Here is a 20,342-nt window from a genome sequence, read left to right on the forward strand (position 1 = left end):
ACGGGGGCGTGACCCGTCCCAGGGACGAGGAACACCCCTTTCTAGGGGCTGTCTTCATAGCAGACGGCAGGGCCCGTCGCCCTGCCAGCCCTCTGAACAGTGGAGGTGTTCTGGTGGGAAACTCAGGCTCCCCGGGGAGCCACGGACAACCTGCCCCTAAGGGCTGCATCCCAAGTTGGCCCTCCTTCCAGGTCAGGGCTGTGGGAGAGGGACTAAGAGGACTAGCGAACAGGCTTGCACGACCGTATTTATTTCAATCACCAAATCTACCCCAAGAAGAAGCCCTTCGGACCCTGTCTCACCTTACAGGAAAGGACTTGGAGTCAGGGAAGGGACTTGTTTTCCCTGTCCTTGCAGAGGGAGGTCGCACTAGAACTTGGGCTTCCTGGGATGATCACTCAGACTCCTCTCACCGCCTGTCCTGTGAGGACTCAGGATGGGCCACCCTGTCCCAGGTGGGGGAAAGGATCCCTCTAAGTTGCCACCTGGACGGTCCACCACTGAGGAGGGGCCTGGCCCTGGGCACCTCACGGCTCCAGAGGAGGCAGTCGTCCCTCTTCCGTCAGACCTGCTGTCATTGTCCTCTGCCGGGTGGAGGACGTGCGTGCTCCCTCATGTCCACTGGGACCCGGAAAGGGACCCGTGGGCCATTCCTCTCCGTGGCCTCAGGCCAGCAGGCGGCTGTACTCTGCCAGGGCAGAGGACTTCTTCACCCCATCCCAGATCCGGGCAGCGTAATGGAACCTGTGAGAGGAGGTCAAGAGTCAGGGCTGCCCTAGCTGGCTGAGGCCCGCCCTGCACAGATGGGCAAGTGGAGGCCAGTGCACCAGCCTCTCGGGGCTGGTCTCTTCAACAGGGATACAGGAAGATGCCGGCACCAACAGGAGGGAGCCCGGCTTCTCCTGCCTCACTCAGGGTCAGCAAGGCTGAAGGGAGTGGGCTTGGACCAGGACCTCAAGTCCTTCCTCCCAACCCAAGATCTCCCCGCCACGCTTGGTGCTGGTCTTTGGTGGGGGTTCTCACCTCCACCTCTCTCCAGTGTTGTGATGACTGGAAATGTCTAACAGCAGCTGCTCAACTCTCCCACCCCCAAATTCTCCCCATTCCTGCCAGACCCTGGATTAGACCAATGGCACCCAGTAAGTGGCTTCCTGCTGAGCCTGTACCCCTGCCCCTCTGGCCTCAGCCAACTGCACACAGACCCTGGGCAGCCCAGCTAGCGGCTGCACCAAGCCCATCTACTTCTCCTTTAAAGAAGTTGGGAATTAGATGGAGGCAGACCTGGATCCATCTGCTGTGGGCTCTGGATAAGGAAAGTTGCATAAAGTAGGATGGGGAGGTGGTGCAGGCCCACGTGAAGGCGCGGGGAGAAAGTCGCTGGCAGAGAGGGCGGAAAGAAGGAAGGGGACCAAGGAGATCACGCAACCCAGCAAGACCTGGCAAGGGCAGCTCCTGCGGTCCCTGCCAGCTTTCTGGTTCCCGTCTTGTATGAGGCTGTGCTTTCTACTCTCAGGCACTCAGGTCCTTATAATAATAAAGCCTCTTCAAGCTCAATCAGGTTGACTGGTCTACTCCTAGCAGCCAAATGACCCTGGCCACAGGTATTTCCTCACTGTGTGATCTTAGGCAAGTTACTTTCTCTGTCTGAGCCTGAATTTTCCCTGTAGTAAGTCAGTAAAAAGACTTACACCTCACTGGCTGATGAAGAAGATCAAAACCTGTGAAACGTCAGTATGTTGTCTGGCATGGAAGAGGCTTATAAGATGGGAGCAATTATGAGTATTCAAAAACAAAATACAAAAGACAACAGGTCTGGAGGGGGCGGAGACGTAACGAGGTCACACAGGTATCCATGTACCCCTTCCGTGCCTGCAGCAGGGTGGTGAGGACGGCGCCCCTCTGTTGAGAGCACCTACCAGTTCTTCTCAGTGAGGATCGTGTGCGACAGCTGCGGCCGGGCCATGGACATCACTTGGCTTCGGAGCTTGCTCACCAGGGACTGGAAACTGGGGTGTCCACGGTACCCAGGCAGGAGGGAGAAGAGTGGGCTGGAACCAGGTCCTGGAGAGGTGGGGGGAGGGGAGGAGAGAGAGCCTACTGAGGGTCCTCCTCCCAGCCAACCAGCTTTCTGAAATTCAGGGAGCACCTCAGACTGGAGCCCTGGCCCAGCTCCTCCTGCACATCCACGATTCTGAAACAAGCGCCTAAGGTTCACAAGGCCCTTGGGGATAGGCCAGAGTCTCCAGTGGGCTGGGGGGGCCTATGTCACCCCAGATGAAGGAAAGAGCTGTCTCCCTACGGACCAGATTCCCCTGAGGGGTGACCGTACCCGCTCTCGGTGGGTTTTCACTCTCTGCTTCACTGTCCATGAAGGGCACCAGGAACAAGTTGACCTCAGAGTCTAGGAAGTCAGGTGGGAGGCCGGGGAAGACGTTGCATTGTAACATGGACAGAGTACCTGGAGAAGAAAACAAATCAGCCTGCAAATATTATGGTATGTGTGAGAGAGAAAGGAAGCTGGGCCTCTGGAATGGGGACTTGGGAAACTTGGCAGGGGCCTGTGCCATGGTTTTGGGTCAGGAGTTAGGAGGTCGTTAGCCAGCATTGAGGGGCCTGGGGCTTGGGGACCCTCACCCTTGTAGCGCAGGTGGGAGTGAGCCATGAGCTGGTCGATCATCAGATGCATCTGCCTCAGCTTTCGGGGACAGAAGTCCTCCCGGCGAGCTTTGTTCTGCAGGAAGACTGGGTGAGAGGAGAGAGAGGCCGTCGTTGCACAGGGCTCAGCTTCAGGGTCTCCTCCTGTCTCGCGCCAAGGACCGCTCCCCCCCCAGCGCAGATCCACAGCGTGAACAGTGAGGAAACTTCACTTTAGCCCCAGGCACTCCGCGGAGAGATGATGGGGACCCAGAGATGAGGCAGTTCTGGTTTCTGCCCTCAAGGAGCCCCTAGTCAGATGAAAAAGACAGATGAGGAAGGGGGCCACGTGGGCAGCAGTGTGAGAGAAAGAGGCACGAGGGGCTGTTCATGGCCAGAAGAGGTAGGGACGACCCTGCCCAGGGTGGGGGTGAAAAATGAACTAGACCATTGCAAAGGAAGTGTGTCAGGAGAGCAGAGGACGACACAGCAGCGAAGGAACGGGCTGTGCAAAGGCTGGAGGAGGGAGAACAGGGTGCGGGGCCTCTCAGCTTCACTGACACTCATTTTCTGAGCCTCATGAAGGGAGATGCCAGGGACCCAGAAACGGGCAGACCTGGGTCCTGCTGCCAAGAGGCTCCTGGTCTGATCACAGAGCCAGCCCCAGTGCCACGTGGTCGTGCCCCGGGGTGGCCAGAGCTGGACTGAAGGATGTGTACCCTAGAGGAACAGCAGCTAACCCTCTTTGACTTCCCTCCTCCCAGCTTTCAAGAGTGCTGCTCTCAGCTCCCTGCCCCCCCGCCCCTCGGGTGTTCCTGCTTCGCAGCCTTCCCTCCTCCTGCCTAGCCTCCACACCCAACCCCCCAAGAGCCTCTCACCCAGGTGGGGGTAGTACTCGGTGCCTTCGTCAGAGCCTGAGGCGCTGCTGGACTCGTGGCTGGGGGATGGGGTGGAGGGCTTCACCATCTCTGCTGTCTGGAGGAACCTTGGGGATTGGAGGGAGAGCTTGTTGCATGCCCACGGGTACCCCATCTCCCATAGCCTGGGTGCTGGGGATTGAATCAGGTCCCCCACAAAAGATATATGTTCAAGTCTTAACCTGTGTTCATGTGTGTGTGAACCCACTTATAAACAAGCCCTTTGAGGATGTTATTAGTGGGAAGTGGATGTGGTTCAAGCAACTGGGCTCCTGGCTACCATGTGGAAGGTGCCAGGTTCAGTTCTGGGGGCCTCCTGGTGAAGGTGAGCTTATGCAACAAAAAAGAAACACGGAGGAAAGACAATGAGAGACAACAAAGCAGAGAGCTGAGGTGGCTCAAGCGATTGAGCGCCTCTCTCCCACATCAGAGGTCCCAGGATTGGCTCGTGGTGCCTCCTAAAGAGAAGATGAGAAGACAAGGAGACAGAAGAACACACAGCGAATGGACACAGAGAGCCAGAGAGCAGACAGCGAGCATAGGTGGTAAGGGGGGAGGAATAAATAAATGATAAATAAGTCTTAAAAAAAAAAAGATGTCATTAGTTAATATCCGAACCAGGGTGGGCCTTGATCCTGCCCACTCACCCCTCCTTTCCTGGGGGATGGCACACATGCCCGGAGGAAGTGGACTCCGAGGACCAGAACAGCCAGCTCCTCAGCTATTCATTCAACAAAGTGCATGGTGAACATGTGAGGGGCTGGGGAGCTCAGAAACAAAGGAGATTTGGGGTGGTCAGTCAGAAGAAGTCAGAAGTCAGCAGGAATCAGAGAAGCAGACACCAGAAGAGAAAGATGTGATAGAGGATGGCCAGAACACCGCAGGCTCCAGGAGAAAGCAAGCCCTACCAATACCCTGATGTCGGACTTCTAGCCTCCAAAACTGTGAGACCGTAAATTTCTGTCCTTTAAGCCCGTCCACTGTGTGGTATTTGTCACAGCAGCCGTGGCAAATGAAGACACTGGGGGTGCAGGCTCCCTTTGAAGATTTGATGAAAGGTAGTCATGCTCAGAAAAATGCCAAATTTACCTAATATTTCTCATACAATTTTAGGAAATTCAGAAATAAACCTCTCAGACACTAATCCATGGACCCTTGCCAATTATACGAATTTTTACAAGTTTACTATTTTTAAATAATATTTTTTAATGTGTGAAAGTCAACAAATTTATGTAAGGTAAGTGTAATGGGATCTGATGAAAGCTGTGGACATTCCTCCTCACACACTCTTGTACACACACACAGACATGCACACATACACTGCCCACAATTTCAAGGGGCTCACCTACTCTGAGAAGCCCACCGTAGACTCTGGCTTAAAAATGAGGCTCCACTACGTGCCACTGCCTCATCCAACACCTCCACAAGGACAAGGAGTCCTGTGCTCATCACTGCTGTATCCCCAACAAACAGATGTTTAATGTTTGTCAAATGAATGAATTCGAGGGGAAGATGGTGGTGGGAGAGGGTGCTTCAGATCTGGCCACAACAGCTGGTTACCTCAGCAAGTCATTTTGGTGTCGGCTGGACCTACAGCTCATTCCTGTTCCTAGGGTTACTAATAAAAACAGTAAGCTCCCATTTATAGAGTGCTTGCTATGTGCCAGGTACTATGCTGAATGTTTTAAATTCTTTAACTCACTCCATCTGCACAAAATAGTTTTGCCAACAAGAAATGAGGCGAGGCAAAGACACACCCTGTAAGAGCTGGAATTCAAACCCAGTGGCCTGGCTTGGGAGCCATCTGGCTTCCTTCAGTTCAGCTCTCCTCTCCCCTGAGTTCCTGTTCCTTCCTTCTGCTTGTGCCTGTGCCCAAGGCTGCTGGCTTCCCCCACAGATGTCTCCTGGGGCCTGCAGCCAAGAGGAACTGTTGGGCCACAGGTTCTGAGTCAGTTCTGTCTGGGGACATTTCTGAAGCCTCCTGTTGCTGCAGGCAGGACTTCTGCTCAGGCCCCTTCCCTCTCCTTTCCTGGGGGACACATGCCCAGAGGAGATGGACAACAAGACTCCGAGGACCAGAACAGCCAGCTCCTCAGCTATTCATTCAACAAGGTGAATGGTGAATGTGTGAGGGGCTGGGGACCCTGCCTTCCCAGGGCTTACATTTTAATGGGGAGACAGACCACAAAGAGATCTATTACCTGTCAGGAGTGATAAGTACAACAAAGGAAAAAAATAGGGTAAGAGGAGGGTATAATGGGGGATGCTACATTAAATGGCCAAGGAAGGCCTGAGGTTGACCTGAAGGACATGACAGAGCGAGTCTAAGAAATCCGTGGGAGTGTTTCCAGCTAAGGGGTAAGGTGTGCAGAGGTCCCAGACTGTGCAAGGAACAGGCCACCACCAATGCAGGGGAGGGAGTGGGGTAGAGTAGGGGGGAAAAGGTCAGAGCGGTGACTGGGACCAGCTCGTGTAGGACCTTGTAATCCATGCACAGGAAGGACCTTGGATTTTATTCTAAGCAACATGCCAAGTCAGTGGAAGGTTGTAAATATTTGTGGGCAGGGGGTGGGGAAGGGAGCAGGGAGCTAGGTGGAGTGACCAGCCCTGACTTACATATTTAAAGGCTGTTGTATGGAACCTGTGAGACCCTGGGCGAGTGGCCCTAGGTCTCTGGCCTCGCTACTCCTGTCTCTGCCTCCACCAGTTCCTTACCTGTACAGACTGAGGTCCGTGAACCAGTCCTGGACGACGATCACCACGTGGCAGACCGTGAAGAGGAAGGCAGCGATCTGGAGAGACTGAAGGGTGAGTGTGAAGGGACAATGGAGTTGAGGGCCAGGACTGGGGTTCCTGATCCCAGTTCCTGGCTGAGAGGGAGGCAGGGCAAGGGTCTCAGAACCTTTGAGCACCTACAATGTGTCCAGCACTGTGCTGGGCAGTTTCCTTACTGGCCACCCCTAAATCATGCAGGGCAGGACTTGTCGCCTCCACTTGACACAGCTAGATACTGAGGCATGAAGGGGAAGGGCCAGGGCCTAAACCAGAGCTGACTCTCTGCCGTCCTCTTCTCACAGGCAGCAGAAACCAGGGGCAATCCATATCCAAGCTCCCCCATGGGAGAGCAAGGTCTCACCTCCCATCCCGGCTTGGCCCCTCACCTGCATCTCAACATAGGTGTGGGGAAGGTTGTATTCTGGAGGCAGTTTGCGATCGTTGTTGATTAGATGGTCCAAGATGGAGGGGCTCAGGATGGGCTGGAGGAAGACAGGGCTGTCAGGAACGGGGTTGGGGCCCACGATCCTAGGGAGTCTCATAGCTACCCAAGTTCCACGTGTAACTAAATTGCTTATCTATGGACAAAATAAGTTCATTGACACAAGCAGGTGGCTTCTAATTAGTATAGATCTAGTCAGTTAAAGTAAAAAGTTTCAGAGCAGATAAAAATTTTCCTCAACTCCTTTATGTAGTCTTATCACTCTCGAAGTACCTCCTGCTCAAAGGAAAGAAATCTAGTGCTAATAAAGTTAACATTTACTTGAATGAGTCATGTCCTTTTGTTGGTAGTTCTTGCAAATGCTTTCAAAACTCTGCTAAGGTCGAATGGACACAGAGAGCAGACAATGGAGAGGGTGGGGAGCAGGAAGAAATAAGAAAAAAAAAACAACAAAAACTTTGCTAAGGTAATTAATTACTTAAGTCAAAAAACCAAAGGTTATTAAATAAACCATGTACTACAGTTAATAGTACAATTATACAAATGTGCTTTCATCAATTATAACAAATGTACCACATCAATGCAAGGTGTTAATCATACGGTGGGATATGGGAATCCTGTATTTTATGCATAATTTTTCTGTAAACCCACAATTTCTCTCTCTCTCTCTAAAAAAAGATTATTTTCATCATTAAAAAAAAAAGTTAGCGTGAAAACTGGTGAGGATTTAAAAATGCATCAGTGGATGTGAAACAATCAGTGGTGAGCTCACCAAATTTTTCTAAAAGGAGCAATGAATTTAAACACTAATGGAGATAAATTAGCTTGACAGTCTATCAACCTCTCACTGCAGTGCGTGGACTTCTTTCATAAAGAGGCCTTCCCAGTGGCTTATTTTTAAAACTCAGGGCAGTGTTGGGTTCCAGTCTCTCTGCTCTGGTGTGTTAACTTCTGGGTCTGCCCCACTCCCCCTCTGGCCTCTGACTCAGCTCACAGCCTCATGCGATTTGTCTCTTGGTCCCAGTGGTGCCTGCACAGGACCTGTACACAGATCTCATGTAGTAGAACATTTTCCACTTTCCATGTCATCAGTGCCCAAAGTGACCAGACTCCTGGGCTCCACCAACACGTAGTGAGCACTGACAATGGGCCAGGCCCTGGGCCTCAGTCCTGACCAAGAGAGCCAGGGCCCCGAATCCCCTGAAGCACTCCAGCTGGGTGGGGAGAGGGAGCAGCACCCTGCCAGGAGACTGTAGCAGACTATGTGCTGTGGTGGGAGGTGCACACGGACAAGAGTGGGTGCTCAGAGAAGGGGAAGGCTTCTGGGAGGCAGTGAAATTCCAGAACCCTGTGTGGAGAAGGCATTAGCTGGGGCAAAAAGGCAAGAACATTCTTATAATGTCACTACTAACAGCTAAGAGTACTGAGTAGCTACTATGTGTTGGGTGCTGTTGTAAGGACTTTACTTGTATCTCATTGAAACCTCACAAAAACCCTCTGAGGTACACAATATTATTTTGCCCATTTTACAAAAAACTGTAGAATGCAAATGTTAAATAACTTGGCCAAGGTCACACACATGTAGGTGGTTTCCAAAGGAGTCAAGTCACACAGGATCCAAATGCTGGGCTAAGGGATATGGATTTGGCTTGAGAGCAGGGAAGAAGCCGAGGAAAGCTGCCAAACACATGACAGGTCAGCTCCAACAAGAGTCCAGCCTGAATGCTAACCAGGTGCCAAGTCCTGTACCAACCACTCTGCTAAACGGTTTCACTGAATCCTCAGAAGCACCCTAAAAGGCTGAGTGCAAGTATCACCCCCATTCACAGATGAAAAAAGTGAAGGCCTGAGGAGCTACATTTATGCAGAGCCCCCCTTTTAGGCACTATACTATTCTTCAGGTTACTGTGGGCAAAATAGATGAGCAACTAGACAACTTGCTCAATGGTGCCCAGCATGTCTATGGCTTGGCTGGAATCAAATGGAACCCAGGCAGCATTCTGGCTTAACATTTGGGGATGGGGTGAATGGGGCATGCAGCAGGGTGGGGCAGGCACCTGTGTGTCCAGGAAAACTATCCGCTCTTGAGTAATAAAGAAGTCGATGCCACTGGTCTGGTTGCCCCCTCGTTCCTTCATTTCGGCACTCTGGGCCCGGAAAACATATGCCCTGTGGATAGGAGGAGGGGGCGTGAGAGCTCTGGTTCTTGGCCTCTGATATTTCCAGAGTGTGACCCTGTGAACAGGTATGAGACATGGTCTCTTTCCACCCTCAAAGCCTTCCATCCACAGGCCCCGCTGTCTGGGAGGTCATGCTCTGTAATCTCTGACCTCCCTCCTACTCATGAGATATGCCAGTTCATTTAACAGAGGAGTAGACTGAGATATGTAACAGCAGGAACCGTGCCAGACTGCTGGGATTCAAACCCAGCTCTGCCTCTTCCTGGCTGTGGGGCTATGTGCAAGTTCCTTAACCTTTCTCTCCTTAGTTTTCTTATCTGTAAAACAGAGATGACAATAACTGAGCCTCTTAGGGTTCTGGCAAGGTTAATATATGTAAGGCCCTTAGAACAGTATCTGATATCAAGTGCTGTATGATGATTAGCTGGCAATTTCCAAGGGTAACTGCTAGATACCAGGCACTGGGGACACAGCACTGAATACCCCCCAGATGCATGATGAAAGGTAGTTTGGTCTCTTGGTTTCCAGCCAGGCCAGTCTCCCACATTTCTACCTGTCCTGGCTGCTGGGGATAGGATGGCCAAGAAAGCAGAACTGGACCTTGTCCCAAACCACTGAGCTCAATTTGGTCACTCCATGCCTTGGACAAGTGATTTTACCACTTTCAACCTTTAAAATCAGGATAATAATGGCATCTACCTCTCAAAGGGTAGTTTCTACCTCCCTGAGATGCTCAATGCCTTGTCTGACACAAAACAAGCATTCTTCCATTTCAGAAGCTCTGTTCTAAAGGCCTCCTGTGTGCCAGATATCAGGGATATAGCAATAAACGAGAAAGACGAAGTCTCCAATCCATGGAGCTTCTGGTCTAGCTCATAAATAAGTGTCAATCATTAACTGTGGGAGTGAGGAAAGAGAGGGCTGTGGTACTGCAACTGGGGATAACTTGGTAGTGCTGGTGAGGGCTGCCCTGGAGAGAATGTGATGCCGGGGCGAAGGAGAAAAGGGGAGCTAATTAGGCAGAGGGGGTTAGGGACATGGGGATGGAAGAAAGCAGAGGAAGAATATTCCAGGCAAAGGGCAGGTGGCTAGTATGAGGAATGGAAGAAAACCAGTATGATCAGAGTAGTGGGAATAAGGTAGGATTGGGAGCAGGATGGGAGGCTCTTGTGGGGCCATGAAGAGCTGGAGCTTTAGCCACAAGCCAGGAGAAGTCTCTGCAGAGTTTTAAGTGGAGAAGTGAGGAGACCAGATTTTGGTTTTGAAAAGTTCTCCCTTGCTGGTACGTGGTGAGGACTGTCAGGTGAAGAGTGGATAATGGCTCATGAGGCCGGTCCTGGTGGCCTCGCTTTGCCCCTCTGACCTCATCTCCCATGGCTCCCCTTCTCGTTCACTCTGCTCCAGCTCCATGGCCTCCACAATGGTCTGCACACCCCCGGCAAGCTCCCAGCTCAGGGGCTTTCCATTTGCCGTTTCCTCTGCTGAAATGCTCTACCTCCTTCAAAGTCTGCTTTTTCTAAACCTCCCCTTCTTAGTGAAACCTTCTCTGACCACCCTATTTAACATCGTAACCCAGCCCCCACACCATGCTCTCTATAATCCCCTTCCCTTGTTTTATCATGCTCTAAATAAGCCAAATAAATTTTTTTTTTTGCTCTGTAACCTCATGAAGACCAAAACAAACAAACAAACAAAAAACCCACGAACGTTTTATTTACTGTTGTATCCCCAGCACCTAGAACTGTGCCTGGCACATAGTTGGCACTCAATAATTGAACTAAAGCAAGGAGATCACTTAGAGGCTCTTAGAATCCTCTAGAGGAGATGCTGGTGGCTTGAACCAGGGAGATGGGAGTGGAGGAGGTGGAAAGCAGGTGAATTACAAAGATAATTAGGAGCTGAAACTTAGAAGATTAGGTGACAAGTGCTGGCACCAAAGCTCACCACACCAGAAGCTGACATGGCTCCAAAAGACAAGCTGGGCCAATAGATCTCTCTACACAGGATCTGAACCAAGAGCCATGGGGAACATTTTGCTAGTTGGAGGCAAAGCTGCAATGGAAAGAATGCTGTTGGAGAAGTGGAGCCACTGCAAAGTGGAGCCTCGCTGAGCTAAAGTCACAAGTGAGCAGAGGAGAGAGGGGAAGGGGCAGACATGGGAGAGAAGCAGAGAAACCTCGCAGCTCTGCTCCTAGTGGCTGCAAGTTCTCACAACAGTTGTTGGTAACCGTTTCTTGATCTCCACTGGCTCCCTCTGAGACCTGATGAACACTACGTATCCCTAGAAGAAAAGTCTGGCTGTAGATGGGGGCAAAATTCTGCATATAGTGTTAGGGACTTCAGGGACTCCTTGATGCCCGTCTGTGGAGTCCAGGGTAATATCACCTGCTATATAAAAAAACAAATCCCTTTTTTTTGGTGATAACTCTAATGAGGCTGTTTCAAACAACCCCAAAGGGCTACCTTTCTTGTCCCCCATTTTTATTTTTCCTGAATTAGACTATAAATTTCTCATGCACTAATCCCTGCCTTTCTCCCTTTCCTTCTCTGCCCCCCACCCCTACCCCCTTGTTTTGGGCTCTTATCTCCTAAACTCCTCCAACCCTTATAATCCTCTCCTAACTTTGCCTTCAGCCCTTTATCTTCATAATCACAGTCACTATGGATGTCATTCAGGAAGGGAATCCTCAGGTCCAGTCCTCAGCCCACAGAGGTACAGCCAGTGTCCCAAGATGACACAAGACTGAGGCTGGGCTAGAGCCCGATTCCCTGCATCCAGCTCTCTTCCTACCCCATTTCCCAGGCCATATCAGCTTCCATTCTTTGAGTGTTTGCTCTCTGCCAGGTGCTCTTTAACTTTTTGCTGGCTTGATCTTACTTCATCCTCCCAAATCCCACTTTATAGGTAAGGAAATAGGATACTGGGAGATGAAGAAACCCGCCCAAGATCAACCAACTGGTGAGTGGCAGGGCTGAGACTCAGGTGGGCCTACATCCAAAGCCTTAATGGCCATATAATTCTACTTCCTGGCTGGGCTCTGCAGCATTTCCTGCAGCAAGACAGGAAGGAAGAAGATGGGATACTTTGGAGCTACACACAGATTTGGTCCAGCCCTTCATCACCCCCATCAGAGACAATGAGCCCAGGGAAGGGAAGCAACTTCTCAAAAGGTCACTCAGTAAAACTACTGCAACCCCCAGGCCCCCCTTCCCTTGCCCCAGGTGGGTGCCCACCTCCCTCCTGCCTCCCATACTCCCAATGCCACCCTCACCTCTGATCCTCTTCTGGGGTATTGGCTGACAGCAACGACATGACCATGGACTTGCCCGTTCCCTGGAGGCCCAGGACACCAACCACCAAAACATCGGTTTGATCCAATAGGTACTGTGGGAAGACATGAGATGTGGGCTCTCTAAATCTGTAAACTGTTGGCACTGGGCAGACATGGGTGACCCCAGGGATGTTTGTGGATTGCCTACCTGCCTTGTTAGATATGAAGAAAAACTCTCTAATCATCTCAACTGGGCAAAGGGTCTTTGTGTGCGGTAGTGGCAGTTGGGGGTGGGGGGCATATGGAATGTTCTGGACAGAGAACAGCATTTGTGAGGCCTGTGAAGTGGAAAAGCCTGGAAGTTTGACCTTAAGGAAGAGAGAAGGTGAGTGCAGAGGACTAAGGAGAAGGTTGGAGAAGATAGTTCTTGGTAAGTGAGGGCTGTTGGGTGGACTCCTGGAAGGGGAAATCAGTCCTGGTTCTTGCTGTGGAATCTGGAGCCCTAGAAATTCCTGGGACCTGCGCCTCTGGGCCACTGCCTCTGCTGACTTTCACCACCAGGGGGCAAACGAGACATGCCTCAAAGAAGACACAGCTATGTCTTCAACTGTGGCTGCCTCATAGAATCACTTGGGAGGTTTTTTTAAAAAAGCTACTCCCAAGCCTGACGACAAACGCAGTAAATCAAACTAGGGCTGTGCTGGTCAATATGGTAGCCACTGCCACATGTGGTTATTTCAATTTAAATTAATTAAAACAAAGTAAAAAATTCAGTTCCTCAGTTGTACTAGCCACATTTCAAATGCTCAGTAGCCACAAATGGGGTAATGCCTATCATACTGGATAGTACAAATACTGAACATTTCCATTACCACAGAAAGTTCTACTGGATTGCACTGAGGACCTGGACATTGGGTTTTTTTGAGGAAAGCTTCCCAGTTGATATATGTGAGGCGGAGGTTGAGAGGTGGCAGGAGCCAGGTAATACATGGGCCCAACATGCTACCCTGAGTCCAGATGCTGGGGAATGGGGGTGGGGGGTGGGGGCACAAGTGTGGCAAAGCTTGAGCAGGGTGTAGCAGGTATCAGGAAGAAAAAGCAGCAGGAGAGGGAAAATTCTAAAGACTGGGAGAATGGAGGCAGGTAAGATGGTCCAGGAATGTGAGGTGTGAAGTAGAGCAGGGGCCTCTGGGATGGAGGGGGAAGACCTAGGAGTGGCATTCAAAACAGCTAACACTGGTTCGGCCAGCTTTGGACCAGCTGGGAAAGGCAGTGGAGCAAGGTCTGGAAGACCCTCTGCTGTGGGGTGGTGCAGGAGATCCCAGGGCACTAGGGTGGCAGTGGGAGTACCTCTTTGCCAACCAGTATCAAAGCACTTTATCAACTGGCACAGCTGAACTAGCACAAGCTGCTGAAATTCAGCCCCGGTTAGCTGAGGACTTTCTTAATTCCCCCCAAAACTGTCCAGGCTGGTGCTGCCTACCAAGAGGCCAGAGGCAGGGGTGGAGGGGGGTAGGGTAGGGGACCACCTAGGGACGCTCAGGCAGGGAGACAAGCCCTGACACCTCAATGGCACTGTCGCACCAATTCATCTGGTCATCCACCAACTTGATGCTGTGCTTCATGCGCTCTGGGGGTAGTAGTTTGGCCTGGCCCACGACGGCTGGAGACAGGAGAAGGAAGGAAGCAGAGGATGAGTTAAGAGGGCTTGGGGGGCGGTGCCGGCTCCCAACCCCCAATCCTGCCCAGCCCCAACTCACGGTCCACAGCTGCTGGCGCGGCAGTGCCCATGCCCCGGTTCTGGATCTGGTACACAGGCTGTGTGGGTCTCTGCCCCTCCTTCTCCCCTTTGGGTGGTGCTGGGGCTGCAGGGGGTGGGGGCACAGTACCCTCAGGAGTAGAGGCACCTGTGGAGACTGCAGGCCCCTTCCCCTCCTCCCGTGGCTTCATGAGGACGATGGGTTTCTCCAGAGGGGCTGGGGTAGGTGGGGCAGCAGGCGCTGGGGTTGGAGGTGGCGGCTGCTTTGACTAAGGGAGTGAAAAAGTTCCAGTCAATGGGGAGGTGGGGAGAGCCTTGCCCTAATCCCTTCCACCATCTTCTCTACTCACGCGCTCCGCAGGTGGTTTTGAGAGGATGATAGGGGTTTTCTGCATGACAGAAGTGCCCGTCTCTTCGCTGCCATCCTGTGGGGAGGAAGGAGGAAGTGCACTCAGGAATGGCTCCCAAGGGCTCTACTCAACACTCCCAAGGAGGATCCTGAAGGGCCTTTATGTGCCAGGCACTATTCTAAATGCCTTCACATATTCACTCCCTCAATTTACCAACCTGGTGAGACAGATACTATTATTATCGCCATTTCATAAATGAGTAAAGTGCAGCACAGAGAGTTTAAGTGGCTTTGCCTGGAGTCTCAGCCAGTAAGTGGCAGGGCCAAGCTTTGAACCCAGGGTTCAAACTTGGTAACTTTATGAACTTGGGTGAAGAAAGGCCCTCATTTAGGCCTCAGTCTCCTCACCTGGTAAATGAGGACAGGAATTCCTTCCTCAGAGGACTGTCATGAGGATGAAAGGAGACAGGGCTTGTAAACTGCCCAGCATAGCACCTGACACACTGGGGTGCTCACTGACTGAGAGCCCCAGTCCCATCTGCTAGTCTTAGCCCCACGCAGTGCCTGCTTCATGTCTCCCCTGCTTCATACCCCATCGGCTGAAGAGAGGGGAGAGACCTGGGTTTGAGTCCTGGTCCTTCTCTGATTCCTTGAGTAACTTCAGGAGTGTCTGACCCTCACTGGGCCTCAGTTTCTTCATCCCTATACTGGGGATACTTATTTAAACTGTTCACATCATTGGCTTATGATAAAGAACAGCCAAAAAGAAACTATGAAAGTGTTTTGGAAGAAGAAAGGCTGTGGGGGAAGAAAGGTAAGACAGACAGGCTGAGAACTTCAGAGGCTTGGGGGGAGACAGATGAGAAGGTCTAGGTAAGAGTGGATAATACCAGGTTCCAAGGCTGTGAGGGTGGAAAGAAGATGATGGGGTGGAGAGATTCAGGGAAGCAGACTTGGCCCAGTGGTTAGGGCGCCCATCTACCACATGGGAGGTCCACGGTTCAAACCCCGGGCCTCCTTGACCTGTGTGGAGCTGGGCCAAGCACAGTGCTGATGCGCGCAAGGAGTGCCGTGCCACGCAGGGGTGTCCCCCGCATAGAGGAGCCCCACGAGCAAGGAGTGTGCCCCATAGGGAGAGCCGCCCAGCGCAAAAGAAAGTGCAGACTGCCTAAGAATGGCACCACACACACAGAGAGCTGGCACAACAAGATGACGCAATAAAAAGAAACAGATTCCCAGTGCTGCTGACAACAGAAGCGAAGCGGACAAAGAAAGAAGATGCAGCAAATAGACACAGAGAACAGATGGGGGGGTGGGAATAAATAAATAAATAAATCTTTTAAAAAAAGATAGATTCAGGAGGTAGAAGGTAAAGCATGTGGGGAGGAGGAGGGTGTGCCTGATTGGCCTGGGGGCAGGGGGGAGTGAGGCATCCAGGATGATGCCCACTGGGCGTTAACCCAGCCAGTGATACGGGGTTACAGGAGGAGGAGGAGACATGAGAAGATGCCAAGGTCAGCAGGGGGAGTGAGGAACCCATGGGCAAGCCAGCAGATTGCTGGAGATAGCCGCAAAGTCAGACATGAAGACAGAGATTTGGGAGTTGCCTGTTTGGGAACTGAAGCTGAAGGAGTAGAAAAGGGTAACATTCCCCCAGAAGGATATGTGTGGAGGGAAGGAAGACTGTGTGTTCTCACTTATACTGTGACCCAAGAAAAGGAACAAGAAAGAGCTTGTGCTGAATAAATTATTCCTCATGTTTGCTCAGAGTTTTATGGCTCAGAAACCTGTCCCAAGTGTTACCTTCTACCCTACCCAGAGTGAAAGTCAAAGTTCTTTCCAAGGCTTTCCAAGTCCTATGAGGATCTGGCTCCAGTTACCTCTCTGATGCCATTTCCTGTCATCCTCCTTCCTTCCCACCCACTGCAGTCAAACTGGCCTCCTGGTTATGCCTTGAACGTACCAGACATGGGCAATCTAAGGGCCTTCACACTTGTTATTCTATCTAGAATGCTCTTCACTCAGATTTCAGCATGGTTTGCTCCCCTACCTCCTTCAGGTCTTTATTCAAAAGCCACCGCTTTAGAGAGGCCTTCCCTGACTGTTTCATCTAAAAGTCCCCTTTATCTCGCTCCATCTTCTTACTCCAGGAAGGTTTTGTTCATGGATCTATTCCCAGCATCTAGATCAGTGTCTGGCACATGACAGGTGTTCAATAAGCATTTGTGGAACGAATGGATGAATGAAGCTACCTTCAGGCCCAGACACTCACCCGTCTCTCTCTCTCCCATGGTGCAACGTAGTCCCTCTCCCGACCACCAGGCCCAGAGAGGTTCTGGGGGCCACCAGGGCCAGGCTCCTTCCACCGTCGCCGGCGTTCTATCCCATAGAGCCCGGGTTGACTGTGACCAGACTCAGACATGGTCGTCTAGGAAGAGAAGGAGGGGATTTCAGAGTAAAGAGACGTCTCTCCCCACTCTTCTCGACTCACCCTTGGACTACCTGAAGGCAATTTCTTTCGAAGGAGAACTTTGTGGGTGTGGTACCAAGTACCAGCTGGCTCCCAATACCCTTTCTCCACTTCTTCCAAAGAAAAAGAAACCTCAGTTCTTAACTGGGAACATGGCTATTGAGAAATTCTGGCCAATGGAATGACTCCACAAATGTGGTTTGCCATTCTTGAAAACTTTCCTTCACAGATGGTTGGCTCCTTCCTCTTTCTGGCTGGCTGGAATGTGGGTGTGGAAGTTGGAGCTCAAGCAGCCATTTTGAACTGTGAAAGAACTTAATGGAAAGAAAGTGTGGTAGAATGACACACAAGATACATGGGTCCCATATATCTTCTATCATATATCCCAAAATTCCTTTCTCTGGAGGTGGTGAGAAACAAATACATTCCTATCTTCTTTTAACATGTAGCCCAAACTATTCCCAACTTTTTTTTTTTTAAAGATTTCTTTTTTATTTATTTCTCCCCCCTCATCTGCTCTCTGTGTCCATTTGCTGTGTGTTCTTCTGTGATCGCTTCTATTCTTGTCAGCGGCACCAGGAATCTGTGTTTCTTTTTGTTGCATCATCTTGTTGTGTCAGCTCTCCGTGTGTGCGGCGCCATTCTTGGGCAGGTTGCACTTACTTTCGCGCTGGGCGGCTCTTCTTACGGGGCGCACTTCTTGAGCGTGGGGCTTCCCTATGCGGGGGACACCACTGCGTGGCAGGGCACTCCTTGCATGCATCAGCGCTGCACATGGGTCAGCTCCACAAGGGTGAAGGAGGCCCGGGGTTTGAACCGTGGACCTCCCGTGAGGTAGGCGGATGCCCTATCCATTGGGCCAAGTCTGCTTCCCTATTCTCAACTATTAATCACCCGTCTAACTCATAGAAATAGGCTCACATAAAAATGAACATGTCCTTCCCCAAATGCAGCAAGGAGTTTTCTTACAAATAAGAAGCATGATCCCCAGTGCAGCAACTATTCTTTTATTACACATCACTGATATATGTAGGGGGCAGAGAGACTCCAATGTTCAAAGACCTATTTTCAGCTTATCACCAGGTATCCTTCCATATTTCAGTGTCTGCATTCCTGATGATCTACCATTCCTCATACTCCACATTTCACTTCAAGGTCTCACCAGTTTTAATCTATTAAACACTGTTACAACCTATTCCCCACCATTTAAGTATGTGTCTATAGGTCCCCAGGGGAAGTTCTCCTGGCTGTTTACACATCATTTTAGAGAGGTCTATGAGTACTTAACTGTAGGACTCTATGTGGCCATCTGCTCTTGTTCAGGGGTCCAGTTGGCAAACTAGAGCCTATGAGCCAAATCTAGTCCCCCTCTGTTTTGGTAAATAAAGTTTTATTGGAACAGAACAGCACTCATCAATTTACAAACTTTATGGTTGCCTTTTCTATACTATGGAGAGTTGAGTAGCTGTTAGAGACTGTAGCCTGCACAGCCTAAAATGTTTACTCTATGGCTCTTTATAGTAAAAGTTTGCTTAAATCACTCTATGAATTCTCCCCATCCCCACCCCAGTACAGAGTGACACTGACAGATTGTTGGTGAGAGACTTTCTCTAGCACTTAAAGCGTCTGTTTACAGGATGTAGGGATAATTCCGCCAGCCGGGCGGGGGGCTTGTCTAGCTCCTCTCTCACTGCTCTAAGTAACCTCTCCCCCAACCACAAACTGCTTTGAAGACTTTGCCTTCTCAGACACAGGAAGACAAGTGCTTGTTTATGTGTGAAAATGATTCACTCAGCACTTAAATGACTGTTTACTGTCCCTGATGGGGATTCCCCCCAGAACTCGTGAATTCTGCCTCCCTTGCAATTAAATGTCTGCTTACACATTATTCTGGAAACCTCTCCAGGACTTATGGGTCTGCTTTCAGGCCTCTCTGGGGTTCTGCCTAGTATACTAGTGTCTGTTTACGTACCTATGAGGATCTCCTTCCTTTGGGAAGGTGTCCTTTTGCATGTTATTCTAGGAACTTCTGAGTATTTGAGTCTATTAAACGGCCCCTATGGGCTGTTAGCGCCCACATCTTAAAGGTCTACCTGCACATAATCTAGGGGACGCCCAATACTGTTTACAGGCCCCTTTGAGGATCCCTCCAAAATGCATAAAGACAGTCTATTTACAGGACTCATTATTTTGATCTCTCAGAAACTGAGAGGAGAATAATACATTCTTTAAGGGGCTTCCTCAGTACTTAAGCCATCTCTTCACAAATCCCCTATAGGCATCTCCCAGAATCTAAGTGTCTCCTTGTGAATTATTTGGGGAGACTCTCCCAATTCCTAACTCTATATCTAAACCCGCCCCAACGAGGACACCCCACCCTCCCCAGAATTTAAGTCTATTTACATATTACTCTAAGGACTCCCTAATGCTTAAACATCTATTTAAAATCTCCTATATGGGGTCGCCCCTAGAACTCAGGTGTCTACGTAGTCTTCAGTGTGCTTCCCCAGGAATTTACAGAGACCGACGGGACCCCCACAACTGAAGTTTCCATTTTACGCAGCATTTGGAGGACCTCTCCCGTATTTAAGGGTCTGTCTGTAGGGCTCTCGATTAGGGTACTCCCAGCACTGAGGCACCTATCTACACATTATTTGCCGGGGCCCCAGTAATTCAGGCGCCGTTCGTGGCTCCCTACTCAGTCAGCCCCGCCCCGCGTCGGGGCGTCGACCGTTTAACCGTCGGGGCGGGGGCGGGGGCGGGGGCGGGGCATCGCCGGCGGGCCCCGCCCCCAGTCCCGCCCCCAGGCGGTGCCCGTGCCTTTCGCGGGCACACGGGCCCCTTACCTCAGGCGGGTGCTGATTGGTTCCAGGGGTCCGGCGGGGCGCGCACTCTCCCACAGCGGGTTACGAGGTCGCGAGGGGGTAGGGACCTTCCGGTACCGGCCTGTAAATGGCGTCTAGGAGGCTGGGGTTAGGGGGAGGTGTAGGGTTGAGAGAGAGAGAGAAAAAGCAAGCACGCGCCACTCTAGAACCGACCGCGGCGTCCGGAAGGCCACCCAAGGAAGGTCCACCCGAAGGAGGAAAAGGAGGAAGCGATACCGCGGGGCCGAGCGTTGCTGGCCCTGCGCATGCGCTGCGGGTTGAGGGCGCGAGAGGGGGCGCCAGACTGAACGTGCGTTGACGAAGGGTTGGCCTCAGCACGCATGCGGATTACGAAGGGGAGGAGGGAGGGCCCTGCGGCGCTGCCTCAGTACGCATGCGCGCCGCCGGGGCCTGGCGCTGTCTGGGAGGAGCGAGAAGAAAGGAGGGTTTGGGTATTTCGGGTTCAACTCCCACCTCTCTAGTGATGTTGGCAGGATACGGTGGGGTGGGGCGGCACGGAAGAATCTCTGTGTTCTGTGCTGGATGAGTACTTAGGACACAGGAGTGAATCAGACCTGGCGTGTGCCAGGGAAAAGATCCGGGTTTGTGAAGGGAAACGCAGGTGATCGAATCACTTGAAAGGGCGCAGGTCTGGCAGGGCTTTGAAGGAAGGGCAGGGA

The 20,342-nt window shown here is 51.3% G+C and overlaps 1 protein-coding gene across 2 annotated transcripts; it reads right to left on the reverse strand.

Moving 5' to 3' along the window:
* Positions 1–229: 229 nt before the first annotated feature.
* SMG9 (SMG9 nonsense mediated mRNA decay factor) lies at positions 230–20,005 on the reverse strand. 2 transcript variants are annotated; one of them, XM_071209292.1, is made up of 15 exons: positions 19,900–19,999; positions 19,645–19,765; positions 16,601–16,756; positions 14,330–14,404; positions 13,981–14,248; positions 13,786–13,883; positions 12,221–12,333; positions 8,826–8,937; positions 6,713–6,808; positions 6,267–6,352; positions 3,513–3,619; positions 2,635–2,742; positions 2,330–2,458; positions 1,917–2,061; positions 230–744 (listed from the first exon to the last, which is right to left on the reverse strand). In XM_071209292.1, exons 3-15 carry the CDS (start codon positions 16,748–16,750, stop codon positions 666–668), a joined length of 1,566 nt encoding a protein of 521 aa, XP_071065393.1. In that variant the 5' UTR covers positions 16,751–16,756; positions 19,645–19,765; positions 19,900–19,999; the 3' UTR covers positions 230–665. The 2 variants fall into 2 exon arrangements, with proteins under 2 accessions (XP_071065393.1, XP_058136347.1); XM_058280364.2 differs by having other exon boundaries at positions 19,645–20,005.
* Between the last annotated feature and the right edge of the window lie 337 nt (positions 20,006–20,342).

The sequence above is a fragment of the Dasypus novemcinctus genome, chromosome 18, assembly GCF_030445035.2.
Source record: "Dasypus novemcinctus isolate mDasNov1 chromosome 18, mDasNov1.1.hap2, whole genome shotgun sequence".
Taxonomy (NCBI): Eukaryota; Metazoa; Chordata; class Mammalia; order Cingulata; family Dasypodidae; genus Dasypus; species Dasypus novemcinctus.

Coding starts and splice junctions, on each gene's coding strand:
- SMG9 (XM_058280364.2), bottom strand. CDS start 16,750: ATGTCTGAGTCTGGTCACAGTCAACCCGGGCTCTATGGGATAGAACGC. Junction 14,249..14,329: donor CAAAACCACCTGCGGAGCGC/GTGAGTAGAGAA, acceptor TCACTCCCTTAG/TCAAAGCAGCCGCCACCTCC. Junction 2,459..2,634: donor CTCCCACCTGCGCTACAAGG/GTGAGGGTCCCC, acceptor TTTCTTCTCCAG/GTACTCTGTCCATGTTACAA.